Source organism: Lepidochelys kempii, chromosome 11 (assembly GCF_965140265.1).
Source record: "Lepidochelys kempii isolate rLepKem1 chromosome 11, rLepKem1.hap2, whole genome shotgun sequence".
Taxonomy (NCBI): Eukaryota; Metazoa; Chordata; order Testudines; family Cheloniidae; genus Lepidochelys; species Lepidochelys kempii.
The window spans coordinates 60,561,051-60,577,083 of NC_133266.1; the positions used below are offsets into that span (position 1 = coordinate 60,561,051).

Consider the following 16,033-nt stretch of genomic DNA (forward strand, 5'->3'; position numbering starts at 1 on the left):
GGACTGCACAGGGGACTGTGCAATGGGCAATACTTTAACTGACGATCCTACTCCTTTTTCTCTGGTAAGCAAGTGAGTTGGGTAAAATGCAGACTGACTGGATATCAGTATTTTTCTAAGCCTGTATAAAATGAAGAGAATTGTACTTCATTGCTCTGAAGTTGTAATGATTTATTTTTTCTATTTGTATTCCATTGATATGGTGGTTGGTTCTCTCCATTCTCCCTCTCCTCTGTCCTTGACTCTTTTTTTCCCCTCTCTCCGATCACAGGGTCTACCCTAGCTCATTTCCAGTGTCTGCTTCCTACGTTCCCGCTCTTGTGCTGTGTAGCATTGCTGGCAAAAGTCCTGTGACCAGGCTGACTTTCTCCATTTCAAATTTGTTTTCTTTTCTTCCAGTTCTGCCATCTTCCTAGCTAAAGTCTTCTTCACCAACTTAATTGAATCTCATACCCTGTCAAGGTTCCTTCCCCACTCTGAACTCTAGGGTACAGATGTGGAGACCTGCATGAAAGACCCCCTAAGCTTATTCTTACCAGCTTAGGTTAAATACTGCCACCACCAAAGTGTTACACAAAGAACAGGGGAAGTGCCCACTTGGAAACGTCTCCCCCGCAAAATACCCCCCCAAGCACTACACCCCCTTTCCTGGGGAAGGCTTGATAAAAAATCCTCACCAATTTGCATAGTTGAACACAGACCCAAACCCTTGGGTCTTAAGTACAGTGAAAAAGCAATCAGGTTCTTAAAAGAGAATTTTAATTAAAGAAAAAGTAAAAGAATCACCTCTGTAAAATCAGGATGGTAAATACCATACAGGGTAATCAGATTCAAAACATAGAGAATCCCTCTAGACAAAACCTTAAGTTACAAAAAGACACAAAAACAGGAATATACATTCCATTCAGCACAACTTATTTTATCAGCCATTTAAACAAAACAGAATCTAATGCATATCTAACTAGATTACTTACTAACTCTTTACAGGAGTTCTGACCTGCATTCCTGCTCTGGTCCCGGAAAAAGCAACACACAGACACAGAGAACCCTTTGTTCTCCCCCCCCAGCTTTGAAAGTATCTTGTCTCCTCATTGGTTATTTTGGTCAGGTTTCAGTGAGGTTATCTTAGCTTCTTAACCCTTTACATGTGAAAGGGTTTTTCCTCTGGCCAGGAGGGATTTAAAGGTGTTTACCCTTCCCTTTATATTTGACATACCCACAGTCCCAACGGCCTTTTTGCCACCTTTTGACTCACTCCTCAAACTCTCCTTTCCCCTTTTCCTGCCACCATTTCTCTTGTTGCACAGGATTCTTTCAAGAGAAAGTTGACAAGATCTGATGTGACCTTCACCCTCCCTTTGGCTGATCCCTGATGTGGACGTTTCTCATCTGCTCTCCTGATCTCCCTTGTGCCCACTCTCATTCCCTATTTTACTCTTCTCCTTAATCTCTCACTCTTCTTTGGCTCTTTCGTCTCACAATACAAACATGCATTAGTCTTTCCCATTGTAAAAATACCTACCCTTCACCCTCACTTGCCTCTCGAAAGCTCTATCTCCCTTGTCTTTCATCTCTGAGCTCATTGAGCACATTGTTTATAATAGCTGTCTGCAGTTCTTCTCTTCTGTGTTTGTACAGCACCTAATAGAGTTGTGTCCTTGGGCCACTAGACTCTATGGCAATACAAGTAATGACAAACCCTTTTGCTCAGTTTAAGCCTCTCTTGTTTACAGTTTGATGCAAGTGCCCTCTGTGAGGGGTGTGTGTGTGTGTGTGTATATATATATATATATATATATATAGGAACAGCTTTACAGAAACTAAAGCTGATTGTAAATATAATGTGATTGAAAGGGACTAACACTTTTCTGACAATGTGATGTAAGATGCTGTATTTAGAGGGGGAGGGAATGGATGTTTCCCCTTGAGTTGGGCATTATAGTCAAGGTTGCATGGATTATGGGTTTTATTTAGGTGTGTGTTTTTATTTTGTAGCTCTGTGGGATTCTTGATGTACTCTTCAGCCTACTTCATACCAGCCCAACCCGGGACCAGCTTTTCTTGTTGCTTTTTGAACCAGGAAATGCTGATATCCTCTATGCTCTGTTACTGAATCAGAGATATTCTGACAGGCTAAGGGAACTTGTATTCAAGGTAATAAATTTAGTATAAGTTCTTTAATGGTAACTTTTGCAAATGTATGCTCTCTTTCATCTGAAATATCTTTGGCAGTTAAACCCTGTTTTAAAATGGATACAAATTTATGTAGAACATATTAATTTAGCAAACCTGCTTATAGTTATTTATTATTAGTAGTACACTTACTAGAAATGATAAATTCTGCACAGTTGTTACTTATTGTACTTTTCATAATGGAAGCTGTTGTATTCCAGTGAAGCAGAATATTTGAAGATTTGGTATCTTTAAAGATCAAAGAGCACCTGTATTTACGTTTGTACTGTATTAGTATTTATTTTTGGGGCATATTTCTTTAAAAAATTATGCACAGACAAATTATAATTCAGACTCTATTAATAAGATTGCTTGGAATTTATATACAGAAGGCATGTGTACTTTTTTTATGTATGTGATTTTTGTGATCTTTCTTCGCAGATTGTAGAGCAGATGCTGAAATGTACTAAAGTCTATGAACGGAGTAAACAACGTATGAGACTCAGAGAAGTGGGATACTCTGGGCTAGGGCTCCTTCTGAATGAATCCCCAGTTACCATTTCTCTTATTAAAAATCTTCTTAACCAAATTCTGTATGCAGGTAATTCAAGACACTTTGACAGATTGCCTACTAGTAATACCATACCAGGCCATCCTTCCTTGTGTGCTGCTGCTGGCTGCGGCTCTGCCTTCAGAGCTGGGAACCCGGTTAGCAGCTGCTGCTCTCCAGCAGCAGTGCAGAAGTGAGGGTAGCAGTACTGCAACCCCCACTACAATAACCTTGTGACACCCCCCCACCCCCCCACAACTCCTTTTTGGGTCAGGATCCCAGAATTACAACACCATGAAAATTTTGATTTAAATAGCTGAAATCATGACATTTATGATTTTAAAAAGTATTAAAAGTATTAAATCTCTGCTGTTTTTTTTTTAAGACAAACATGTTTGATTTACTTATTTTAAGCCTCCACCCCCTAGTCTGTATAGTAATGATTTGCTGTGATGAAAACCAAGCTACTATGTAAAGTGATTCTATTCTAAATGTGCTCCAGGTTAACACATTTATGCTGATGGTTTCAATTTACTTAGCGTTTAAGCATAATTTCTTAAAACTTCAAAACAAACTTACATTTGTCCCATTTACTGATCCTTGATGTATAAAGATGGCCTCAAAGGTTTTTTCATTTTTCTTCCTGCTTATGCGATGTCTGTTTGTTTGTATTCCCACCCTGCAGATCCTGTTGTGAATTACAGAGACCTCATAGCTGTGGTGCACTTGTCTCATAGAGCAGATATAAATGTTAGAGTGGCCATCTGCAAAAAGGTTAGTATTCTTAAAAACAGGAGGCCATTTTACCTGTTGGTAATGACGTGGGGAGCTGCAGAACATATGTTAGGGGTATATGACATTATATTAATTTTAAATGATGACTCATGCTAATAATGTGAGTCTCTGATGAACCTGACCTGCTGTTTGTACACCACATTACTGTATTTTCAGTAATTTTTAAACTGTTCTACTTTCTATGATTGTCAAACGTTGTGTATTTTCTACAGAAAGGAAATACGGAACTGTTTTAATGACCGACTTCTCTGAGTGTTCAAAAGTAACAGAGGTTACTTTCAGAATTTTGCTCAGTTACTTTAAGAGAACATTTTCTGTGTGTTTTTTTGTTTTGTTTTTTAAATTCATTCCTAAAAAGGTAGGTTGTGAGCCAAGGAAAGGTGCAAGGCAGAAACCGAGTTTAGTGTGATCCTAAACTACTACTGTTGGTGCAGGTTGTTGAAATATTTTACCGGGTAGAGAGAGGCTGAGAGATAATATGTTTGTCATAAGTTGCATCACAGTTTCTGAAGTGAGCTGGAGATTCTGATTGTAGTGTTGGATGCTGAATGTTCAACTCTCCTTGTGTGTGCGTGTGTGTGGCACCATTATTTGAACTTTTTATTCTAGCTCAGCTGTTTCTAATCCCATATATTTTGTAATTTGTTGTACTGATTTTGTAAACTGGTGTTCTGAAATGGATATATATTGTGGGGTATGTGACTGCTTTTTGTGGAAATAGTTGCAAAACAGTGCCTGAGAGATGGAAACATGACCGATGTGCTATAGTTAGCTTTGTACTTTATTTCAATATCAAGGAAACTTTTTGTTTTTGCATTTAGTAATAAATTAATAGGGTTTTTTTAAATTATACATTGTTAGCTTTTAACAAGCTATATTCTATTTCTTACCACACCAATCATTTATTTTCTTCATTAAAATAAGATGCAAGTTCAGTGGAATAAAAGAAATATGTGCAATTTTCAAAATTATTATATAGCTGTCCGATGTCTCACTTTCTTTTCTGTTGTAAATGATTACTATGTGATTATCTTAATTCATGCAAACTACTGTAGATCCATAAATATTTAACTTTCTGAATGTTTGTATTTCTCTTTCTCCTGTAAAGAATTATCTATGGCTCAGATGTACTCTATGCCTATTGACTAAGTATATTACAAGAATTTTTTGCAGCAGGCATAAAATGTAATGGATTACGAAATGTGTGATTAAAGGCTAGAATGACTGCCGTTAGGTAGCACAGGTTAATGTGTACATGCTTGGATATTGAGCCTGACCTCTTGTGCTCTCTACAGGTTTTACAGCTTTTACATTCCCAGCCGGATGCAGCACAGCAGATTGCTCAACAGCTAGCCTGGCAGGAGACATTGGTTAGACTATTCCTAAAAGAAAACTCTGACATCAGGAATAGACTTAAAGAGAGCAGGACTGACTCTACAAAGGAAGATGAAAAAAAAATTCCTGCTGAAGAGCTTCAGAAATGCTATCCTGATCAGGCAGAGGAGGGGAAAGCTAGTAGCTTTACCTCAGTTAATGGTTCATACGATCAGTGGAGTGTGGAAGACAGCAAATCTTTAGATGTCACCACCTGTTTTTCTGGTACATTGCTGGAAGGTACTTCTGTTGAAGAGATGACTTCCAGGTCAGAGGATCAAGAAGAGTTATGGCACAGTAATCCTTCACATTTGCATTTAGATCTGTCTAGCATGGACTCTTATGAGCTGGCTGATAGTGGGAATCAAATGACAGATAGCATGCCCAGCACACCGTCACCCATTGAAAATTCGAAGCCATTCTCTGGTCAGCCTGACAAAGAATCAAGTATCATCGATGATATGGGATTCAGTGTTGATCTTTCGTTATTTGAAAACCAAGGAGTAAGTAATCCTCCCCATCCTGTCTAAACATGTATAATTCACAGTACTTTTAATTCTTTTAAAATACACTCCCCAATTACAGGTTTCAGAGTAGCAGCCATGTTAGTCTGTATCCGCAAAAAGAAAAGGAGTACTTGTGGCACCTTAGAGACTAAGAAATTTATCTGAGCATAAGCTTTTGTGAGCTACAACTCACTTCACTGGATGCAATGAGACAGTTATGCTGTTCTCCCTCTAACAGAGGAGCGGATAAAGCAGCTCATTTGCAGTGGATATCAGTGCTGTTTGTTGCAGAATAAACATCCAGCTTTCAAGGTTGTTTTTTTTTTAGTTCACTAGCTGAAATTGTAACATTATTTTTTAAATCAGAACTGTATTGGAATGACTTGTATCATCCCCATCAAGGAAAAAGTTGTGCTATGGCCAAAGCAGTGGTACTAAGACTCAAATCTCAATTCTTGCACAGAAAGTAAAGCAAATATTAATTTAATAATCTGGACTAAAAATCATTGCAGCACAATTTTAGGTTAATATTTTCATTTAATTAGTGGGCAGACTCTTTAGGCTACAGTGTTAAAGATGATGAAACTTTACAAGCATGGTGTACTGTGTAACAAATAACAAGCCTCTTTGAGGCATTCTGAACTATAAAGAGTGTGAATTTCTTGATTGTTTCATAGGGATCTGAAGAGGAACTCATACAGTTGCTCACAGATGTCCTGCTCTGTGTGATGTGGAAAGGTTTAGAAAGGTTTGATGATGCTGTCTGGATTGAGAGGGGGCAGGTGTTTTCTGCACTGACCAAACTGGGGATATCTAATGAGTTACTACAACCTTCTGATGAAATAAAACTCAAGTGAGTATAGTGTAATGACAGATTTCTTTTCTTTTGGAGGGGAAGGAAAAAAAAGATGGAATCAGAGTAACATTAAATCCTGGTGAAAGACACTGAATTGAATTACTTTGATCCCCTTCATTCTCCTGCAAGTATGATCAGACACGTATCTAAGCATCTGTACCTATTTATAAATTGAATTTATTTGACAGAACTTAGAATTGTATGCCCCTTAGAATTGTCTGAAGATCACAATCTCCTTAATCTCACTGGTTTACAGGGTAGAAGACAGTAATATCACCACATACACTTAGGCTCAGTTAAATACGTAATGGGATTTTTTTAAAAGCCACTTACTCTTAGAACATGTGATGATTACTTTGGGATTTTGTTTTCCATTCAGCTTGCTAGAGAAGATGCTGGAATGGACCGTCACTGATAACAGAGACGCAAAAGCTCTTCCAACACATGCTGAAAATGCCTTCCGGCTCTTGCTCATCGTACAGGACTTTCTACAGGCAGAAGGGCTGGTTAATTCAAACTTATGGACAGAAAAGGTATAATAGCTGCCTAATGGAAACTCTCGTAAATTATGTAGGGGCTGAAACGTTTATGAAACTGTTGTCAGTTTGAGTAACGTCACCCTTTTCTTCAATCATGAGTATGGCCCTACCAAATTCACTGTCCGTTTTGGTCAATTTCATAGTCATAGGATTTTAAAAATCATAGATTTCATGATTTCATATGTTTAAATCTGAAATTTCACGGTGTTGTAATAGCAGGGGTCCTGACCCCAAAAAGGAGTTGCGGGGGAGGTCACAAGGTTATTGTCAGGGGCTTGCAAGGGGTACGGCTACCCTTATTTATGTGCTGTTGGTGGTGGTGGAGGCCCTGCCTTCAGAACTGGGTGGCCGGTGAACCAGCCTGGGTGGCCAGGAGTCCAGCAGAAGTAAGCATGGCATGGTATGGTATTGCCATCCTTACTTCTGCACTGCTGCCTTCAGAGCTGGGCATTCTATCAGCAGCCGCCACTCTCCGGCTGCCCATCTCTGAAGGCAGAAATGCAGAAAATAAGGGTGGTAGGGTACAGTACTGCTACTCTTACTTTTGTGCTGCTGCTGGTGAGGCGCTGCCTTCAGTGCTGGGCGCCTGGCCAACAGCCGCCACTCTCCGGCAACCCAGCTCTGAAGGCAGTGCAAAAATAAGGGTGGCAATACCGTGACCCCCCTGCAAATCCCTTTTGGGTCAGGACCTCCAATTTGAGAAACACTGGTCTCCTCCATGAAATCTGTATAGTATACAGTAAAAGCACATGAAAGACCAGATTTCATGGCAAGAGACCAGATTTCATGGTCCGGGATGCGTTTTTCATGGCCGTGAATTTGGTAGGGCCCAAATCATGTGACATTTGTTTTAACTAGAGACTAAGCAGTGTGTGGAGCGGATTTGACTGCCCCTTTAAATACTAGAATTTTATATGCACATGCCATAGGGAATACAGTTAATATTGCAAATACATGAGTCTTTAATGGCACCCTTGATTAAAGAGCCTTATCTTTACAGACTACAGAAAAGCTACATGAATGCTAGAACAAATGAAACAGAGCTAACCATTTTCTAAGTAGGTGTTGGTCCACTGGTCAAATGGTATGCTTCATATTGTATGTGCTATTTAAAAGGGCAGCCAAAATCATTGCATTCATTCATTCTCTGCTCTTTGTCACAAACTGAGGAAGGGCACTTGGGATTTTTAACCCAGATTTTACTTCCAGCATGTTTTGTGAGCAGATTTTGGGTCAGATGCAAAAGTGACTTAAATGGGTGGAAGAAGTGTGTGGGGGTGTGTGAAAGTTCCAGATTCAGCTGTGTAAGGTCAAGCTGGTGTAATTCACATGCCAAGGAGGCCAGAAGGATGAGGTAGTAGTGGAAAAGCAAACAGGAAAGCATAAGAAGGTATAAAACAAAGAAGGCTCCCATCCTCTCGTTGGTTGTGTTTCCTGCTGCAGACCTGCTTTCCTGTCTGCTCCATGTGCAAGTTACACAGACTTGCAAGTTACCCTAACATTTGTATAATCTATGAATAATGATTAAGGCTGTGAGTCTGTCACGGAAGTCACGGATTCTGTGACTTTCCACGATCTCTGTGACTTCTGCAGGGGCCAGTGGGGTTGACTCCAGTGCTGCCCAAGCAGTTGGCTCCAGGTGGTCCTGGAGGCAGTCACCCCAGCTGCTACTGGAACAGCTCTGAAGCCAGCCACTCTGGCGGACTCGTAGCCAGTAGCTGCGGCGTCAGCCACTGCTCGGGCTGCCCTGGGCAGCTGCTTCCAGCAGTGGTCCCCGGGTGGCTGGCGCAGTCGCTTCCATCAGCCCATGGTGGCAGTCCCTGGGCGGCTGGAGTAGCTGCTTCCCCTGGCGGCCCCCGTCAGTGGTGCCTGGGCGGCCGATGCAGCCGCTGCCAGATATGGTCCCCGGCGGCTGGAGTAGCTGCTTCCCCGGATGGCCCCTAGCAGTGGTGCCCGGGCAGCCAGAGTAGCTACTTCCCCGGGCAACCCCCGATAGTGGTGCCCAGGTGGCCGGTGCAGTTGCTGCCAGTGGCCCCCGGCAGCTGGTGCCGTGGCTGGCCCTCTCCCCCCCCCCCTCCCCCAGTAGTGCCCCCTAGGATGCCCCCCCAGCAGCAGCTCCCAGGCTTCTCCCCTAGCAGCGACCCCTCCAGACACCTCTCCCCCAGCAGTGGTCCCAATGCCATGCAGCAGTGACCCCCCTCCCCCTTAAGATTTAGTCACGGGTATTTTTAGTAAAAGTCATGGACAGGTCACGGGCTGTGAATTTTTGTGTATTGCCTGTGACCTGTCCATGACTTTTACCAAAAATACCTGTGACTAAATCATAGCCTTACTCATAGTGCACAACCCTCGGCACCAACTACTGCCGTCAGTGCCCTCCTCAGTACCGATGCTCTCAGTACCGCAGCATTTTTCCCACCCCAAAGTTCTTCTGGATTCTCAGGATTGTAATCTCCACTCCTTAGTACCGGCCTACCTAGGTACTTACCCTAGCTCGCTTGGTACTGTGCCAATTTACTACATCACCCAGATCAGCTCCTCCTTTATCCAGTGAGGAGGAGGAGGATGAAGGGGAAATGCACTGTGTTTCTTAGATTATAAAATCTAGTATGTGATTAATGACATCAACGTAAATATGGGAATAAAAAGAAAAAAATGGAAGTGGCCCACGGTTCTGAGCAACTCACAGGATCAAATTTTGGAGGTTACAAACAGGGCAGGGATCCTGTTTTTTTTTAATTCTCTCAAAAGCATCATGTACGCCACTAGGGGTAATGAAACAATAAATTAACTTTTCATTTAAATTAGATAAAATGCAAAGGAGTGGGAAAGGAATGTAACATAAATTCATACTGAGTTAAAATTTATTAATCTTTATGGTGTGTATGCTCTTAAGCGTAGAGCCTTTTTTAATCAAAACAATCATACTCTCAGCCACTGCATTTGTAGAATTGACATTTGCTGGGGATGACTTAGAGGAATAGGGTATTAATTTTATTTTTATATACACAAATAACTATTTTTGTTCAGGGGATAGATATTTTGTCAGACTTCACCCCATAGTTGTTGCAGTCCTGAATTCTGTCACAATTAGTTGTTGAACCTCTGTCCCAGAGTATATTTAGTTAATTACTTTGGGTTAGGTTGAAGTATGGGGGACAGCCTGCTTTGTTTGTTGTAGGGTATGTCTAGACAGCCTGTGGCAGTGAGCCTTCCTGCCAGGATTGACAGACTTGGGCTTGCGTTACCGCACTAAAAATAATGGTATAGACAATGGGGGTTGGAGCTTGGGCTCTGAAGTGCACCTTCTTCTTTAGGCTTCAAAGTCTGAGCTCCAGCCTGAGCCACATCCTCAATGCAGCTATTTTTAGTAAGGTGGCACAAGCCCAAGTCTGTTGACCCGGGCTGGGGGGGCTTGCTGCCATGGGCTACGTAAACATACCCTTATAGACCTTATCAGACCTTCAAAATGATTATTCGGTGACTTGACTTGTAGTTATACTAGTGTCTCAGCACTTCCAATTTTGTTTGTTTTCTTCCCACAAATCTCTCACTTTTACAATAGCTTTTAGAAGAGCTGGTGACACTCATTGACAGCCTGTCACTCTGGTACTCTGCTGGCCCAGAATGGATCAAGCTCTCCCAAGTGCAGGTCCAGTTGCTCCTTGGATTCATTGGACAAGATAACTTACAGGTTTGTTGTATATTAATGTGTCTAATACTATGTAACATTCGTGCTGATTATGTAACTATAGAACTTTCAGTGATTGTAGGGATGCAGTTCACTTCAGTGAGTTTGCTGATTTCATCATAATCCTCAGACTTGTTATAAATGAGAGGCTTCAGCCCCTGCCACCATATGCACACTTGTTACATATTCCTCTCCATCCTCACCTGCCGAAAACAAGTTGTGTTTCTAACTCATTAAATTAGATTGTAAGCTCTTTGAAGCCAGAGCCATCACTTCTGGATGTGTCTTTATGTACAGTACTTATCACAGTGGGACTCTGATCGAGCCAGAGGCATTTGGGCACTACCATAATGCATATAAATTAATAGTGGCTAAGTGTACTGAAATCCTATACTTCTCTAACTTACTGGAAGTTTCACACTATCTAACAGTGGTAGGAGTCATGCAAAACCCTGTGGTGAAATGTAGCATGCATGCACTAGCCTCACGGGGGTTTGGTTTGGTTTTTCTCTGTCCAGGTTTGTGCTATGGCAGCAGCCAAGCTAAACACCCTTCTTCAGACCAAAGTAATTGAAAGCCAAGCTGAGGCATGCTACCTCTTGGGGAAGTTGGAAGGCATCCTGAGTAGATCAATCAAAGAGAAGACAGAAACATACGCATTCTTGATTCCCCTTGTTCGAACACTGGTATCCAAAGTTTACCAACTTCTCTTCATGAACCTGCACCTACCCTCATTGCCTCTCACCAATGGCAGCCCCTCTTTCTTTGAGGACTTCCGGGAGTATTGCAGCTCAGATGAATGGCAAGTTTATATTGATAAATATGTAAGTAATGGCTTCTTCTTGGCTTTTTCTCTATTTTCTTCCATTAGGGAGGAGAGAATCTGTTCAGCAATCATCTTGATTTTTTTTAAATATTTCTTGTGCATCAGATTATTCCATATATGAAACAGTATGAAGTCAATACATTCAGTGATGGTCATGAGCGTATGGCACTTTATTGGAAGGACTGTTATGAGGCATTAATGGTGAATATGCATAAGCGAGACAGAGAACGAGGAGAAAGCAAGCTCAAATTTCAGGTAAAGTCTTTAGCTCCTCTAAAAACATTTTGTACTTTTTCAGGAGCAAGGGCAGGAAATTAGTTTCAAACTGATCTGACCCCAGTGATTGTTGGGGGAAAAACGCTGCCAGTCTGTCAGTGATCAAGTATATCGAGAGATCCTAACCTTAATCATCATCATACCTCCATTTTGCATGTGGATTGTGTAAAATTATTTTATTGATCCAGTATTGATAACCACTTTTCCACTAATTTAAATCAATACTGTTTTTCTGTTCTCCAGAACTAAACCTTTTAATATTTCACACTTACTTTAAATGGTGATTTTTACAAATTTGTTTGACTCCAGGTCATTTGAAATGATATCCAGCCCTAATTAAACTCTGAATATCGTCTTAATGATTCACTAACAAAAATCTGTCCAAAGACAGCTACCCTGATTTTGTCTTCTGGATCTTTTTTTAATTCAGAAATATGGTAGTAATGGCTCCTTGTTTGGTTTGGATCTGGTCCTTCTTTGATTCTCCCAAGGCTGGTTCTGTGCTCCTATAGATTTCCATGGTAGTTACAATGTAGCATAAGTAAACACTCACTTATGTTAGCTCTTTGATTCCCCAGAGTTGCAGATCACACTGGCTGATCCGTTAGTGTGACATCCCACGTGTACCATACTCCACCTTGACAGCTTCTATAGAAATTGCACTGCAGAATGAAGCTGACCTGTTGAGGTATCAAGTAAATAATGAAAGAGCAATTGGAGTGATTGGGACTGGCCCATGGTCTCCTACCTCCCAGGTGGATGCCTGAACCACTGGATTATACCGAGGTTTCAGAGTAGCCGCCGTGTTAGTCTGTATTCACAAAAATGCATCCGATGAAGTGAGCTGTAGCTCACGAAAGCTTATGCTCAAATAAATTGGTTAGTCTCTAAGGTGCCACAAGTACTCCTTTTCTTTCTGGATTATAGAGAGTCATTCTCATTCTCTCTCTCTGTCTTTGGCCCAGTGATTGCTCCACTGGGGAGTAATACTTAAATAGTCACTGTTTCATTATTTATCCAAAGTGGAATGGCTTCAACAGGAGAGATTGAAGGAGTCCCACATCAGAATATCTCATAGTTCAGTGGTTAGAGCCTGCTATTGAGACATGGGAGACCTCTGTTCAAATATTTTTCTCCCCTTCTGCCTGAACAGGGAATTGAATCTGGATCTCCCAAATCCCAAGTGAGTGCTCTCACCTGTGGACTAAAAGTTAGTTGATAGGCACCACCACAATCGCCTCCAACTCTGGCCATTTTGTGTGGAGCAAGGCAGGCATTCTCACAAAAAATGCCTTATGACTCCATACGGCTGGTTCCTGTTTGTGGATCGCTCAGCGGAACTGGTCATCTCCCTGCAGGCTGGGCATAGGTGCCTATCTCCGAGAGAGGACTGGGGCTCAGCACACATCCCTCTTACGAGCATCTCCCAATGGCTAGCATAGGGGCACATTATAAGGCACCTCTCTCTCCCCATTCATGGGATAGGGAGCCTTGGTGCCTAGTACAGGTTTGTAGAGTGCAGTGTTGTTCCTGTGATTTTTATGGGCACTTAAAAGTTGGGCACTGTGACTCTCAGCGTTGTAACACCTAAATTCCTTTTGTGGATCCAGGCCTAGATGCTTGTGTGTTTCCTGCCCTCATTTAACCTGATTCTGAAGCTATTCAGCACATACTGCTGAAGTAAGCAGAATTTTTGGAGTTACCTTTAATATTTCCTACTTACTGGTGAAGGTTTTATCCTTTTCATGAGGCAAAATGTTTTTTACAGAAGGCAAGGTTCTTACAGGAAACTGCATCAGATTTACTTACAATGTTGCTTTCAGGAGTGTTTTGTGGAGCCATTTAACCGAAAGGCACGCCAGGAGAACCTGCGTTACAACAGCATGCTAAAACAGCTTAATAGTCTACACACCGCTACTCTGAGGCAGTGGAGAGCAGCCCAACTTTATCTGACTTGTGAACAGGGCCCCTGGGCTGAAAGGTATGAGTGAAATACTTTATTCCAAGATCATCTTACGTCTAATAGAAAGTTGCTTTCTGTTTCATATACTGTAGTGGTAATTGCAGAAGGTTGCTGAAGTATTCTGGTGTAACCACCCTTGATATAGAAGATTACCATTGAATGTTTTCTTTTTAATGTTTATCTGCATTTAACTAGCAAAATACCAGTGCTTAAGTTTAATATATAACTCAGCTAGATTTTACTGAAAAGTAACATGTAAAAAGTAGCTATGGCTGAAGGAAATTTAAAACTTACATGAGAGAAACGTCATGTACTAAAGACCAGCGGTTATGTGATATGTTTCAGAAGAGTGAGATATAATGGATATTTAACACAATGCTGGTATTCTATAACAAACACAAAGGCTAAAGCCTGGATTAAGGCAAATTTGAACATGATTATTGTGTTGTGCCTACTTAATTTTCCCCATCAATTTCATTTGGATAAAATGTTCTTTACTGCCTGTCCAAAACTGTCAGGTAGTCTTGCTGTGAGCTGTTAAACAGCTGCTGTATTTCAATGGAGGATGTGCATAGTATGTTAAGTGCATTGGGCTGAAATGTTAGATACTGTACAATGTATCTTACATTTGTTATATTACTCTTAAGGGTATATGATTTTTTTTTACATTATGATTTTAAATACAAACTCTGATAGAATCAACTCATTTGCTCTAAGTATTTGTTTTTTATATCTTAGTATAAATATTTTTGCTGTCTCTAGGAAACAGAATCCCATTCACTGGAAACTTTCAAATGTGGAAAACTACTCACGTATGAGGTTAAAACTAGTGCAAAATTACAATTTCAACTCCCATCAGGAGGCCAGTGACCTGAGAGACAATTTAGGTAAGATCCAAATTCACTGTTTCCTCACTAATAATTTAGATCATGGACTATTTATATTCCTGATTCCTTAGCAACCTTTTGCAAATTTTAAACAGTGTTTTGTACTTATTTTAAAATGCTTTTTTTATTTTCTCCTCTAAAGAAACCCACTTTTCCTTATAATGGAAATATATGTTGTAAGATTTAAAAAAAAGGATATATGGTTGATTTGAATAAAGTTTTTTCTTGAAAAATCTGTTTTAATGGGGTACTGTCAACTTGCTTAGATCCAAAGCGGAATCTTCCTTCAAAATAAATCTCATTCAGCATCCCTAGAGAATGCTTTGTCTGCATCTTCATATTGCCAAAAATGATGTGTGTTCTTAAAAAAAATAAAAAACAAAAGAACCCCTCCCAACTCTATTTTTCATATGAGCAAACAAATAGTTTTACAGGGACCTTTATAATATTTATATTTCTTTAAGCAAGGTAAATGTTGAGGCTAAAATACGTTGAAAATCTTGCTTTAAACTTGAATCAAGCCTATGTGGCATAATGAAGAATTATAGATGTGATCAAGTATTTGGCCACAGTTATAACTGTGAGTTATAAACTGAGAGGTTAAGTGTTGCATTTTTCACAGTTGGGGCTATTTTAAATTATTCTGTGTTCCCCCAGAACTGTATTTTTTAAGATTGCAACCCATCCCTTCCCTAGTGCTTGTCTACATGGGGACATGCAGGAAAATTAATCCAAATTAACTAACAGTATGGGTTTGAAGTAGATTATTTAAACCACATTAAACTCTTGTGTGCACACCTTCATTCAGAATTAAAGTGGCCTTAATTTGGTTTAGTTTAATTCACTTCCAAAGTGAATTAAACTAAACTGAATTAAGTCCACTTGAATTCTGAAAAACAACATCCATATGGGGATTTAATGTGGTTTAAGCAATCCACTTCAAATCTGCACCTTTAGTTAATTGGGATTAATTTTCGTGCATGTCTCTGTGTAGACATGCCCATGGATACTATTGAATTCCAGTAATTGTAGCCAACTGCCACAGTTTAGTTATCCAATAGTACTGTGGTGAAATACAAATCTATATTTTGTTTGAACTGAAAATATCTTTATTCCAAAAGGGATGCAGCAGACACAGCCATCTAGTGAGTCACTGCTCCTGGAGGTGGTGAAGCAAGTGAAAGTTAGTGACATGGAGGATGATATACTTGAACTGCCAGAAGAGGACACAACTGCTGGTGCAAGCATGTATGTACAGCAGTTTGGGGAACTCTGAAATTCATCTTTCCACTAGGGATAAGGAGTGGGAAATACCTCCTGGACTGGGGTAGATGGTGCACAAAACTGCCCTCTTTATTTCCTCTGTTATGACTAAGGGCTTGTCTACATGGGGACACTCAGGAAAGTTACACCATATTAACTCAAGGTGTGGATTTTTAGTTGGACTTGATAAACTGCATAAAACTTCTGTGTGGAGACCATCCTTCAGAATTAAGATGGCCTGTAGTTTAACTAATCCACATTAAATTTACACATTTAGCTAATTTGGATTCATTTTCCTGAGTGTTCTCATGTAGACAAACCCTGAGCCAGTCAAT

General features: G+C 40.5%; 1 protein-coding gene across 6 annotated transcripts in view; it reads left to right on the plus strand.

Annotated features, from left to right (window-relative positions):
* Positions 1–16,033, plus strand: part of NBEAL1 (neurobeachin like 1) — a 126,781-nt gene that overhangs the window by 77,686 nt on the left and 33,062 nt on the right. For all 6 annotated transcript variants that reach the window (XM_073306480.1, XM_073306478.1, XM_073306474.1 and 3 more), the window contains 12 exons: positions 1,996–2,154; positions 2,614–2,773; positions 3,408–3,496; positions 4,813–5,394; positions 6,075–6,250; positions 6,633–6,786; positions 10,358–10,486; positions 11,002–11,307; positions 11,415–11,564; positions 13,409–13,566; positions 14,311–14,435; positions 15,557–15,683. In XM_073306480.1, coding sequence (XP_073162581.1) covers positions 1,996–2,154; positions 2,614–2,773; positions 3,408–3,496; positions 4,813–5,394; positions 6,075–6,250; positions 6,633–6,786; positions 10,358–10,486; positions 11,002–11,307; positions 11,415–11,564; positions 13,409–13,566; positions 14,311–14,435; positions 15,557–15,683 — 2,315 coding nt within the window. The remainder of the gene's footprint in view (positions 1–1,995; positions 2,155–2,613; positions 2,774–3,407; positions 3,497–4,812; positions 5,395–6,074; positions 6,251–6,632; positions 6,787–10,357; positions 10,487–11,001; positions 11,308–11,414; positions 11,565–13,408; positions 13,567–14,310; positions 14,436–15,556; positions 15,684–16,033) is intronic.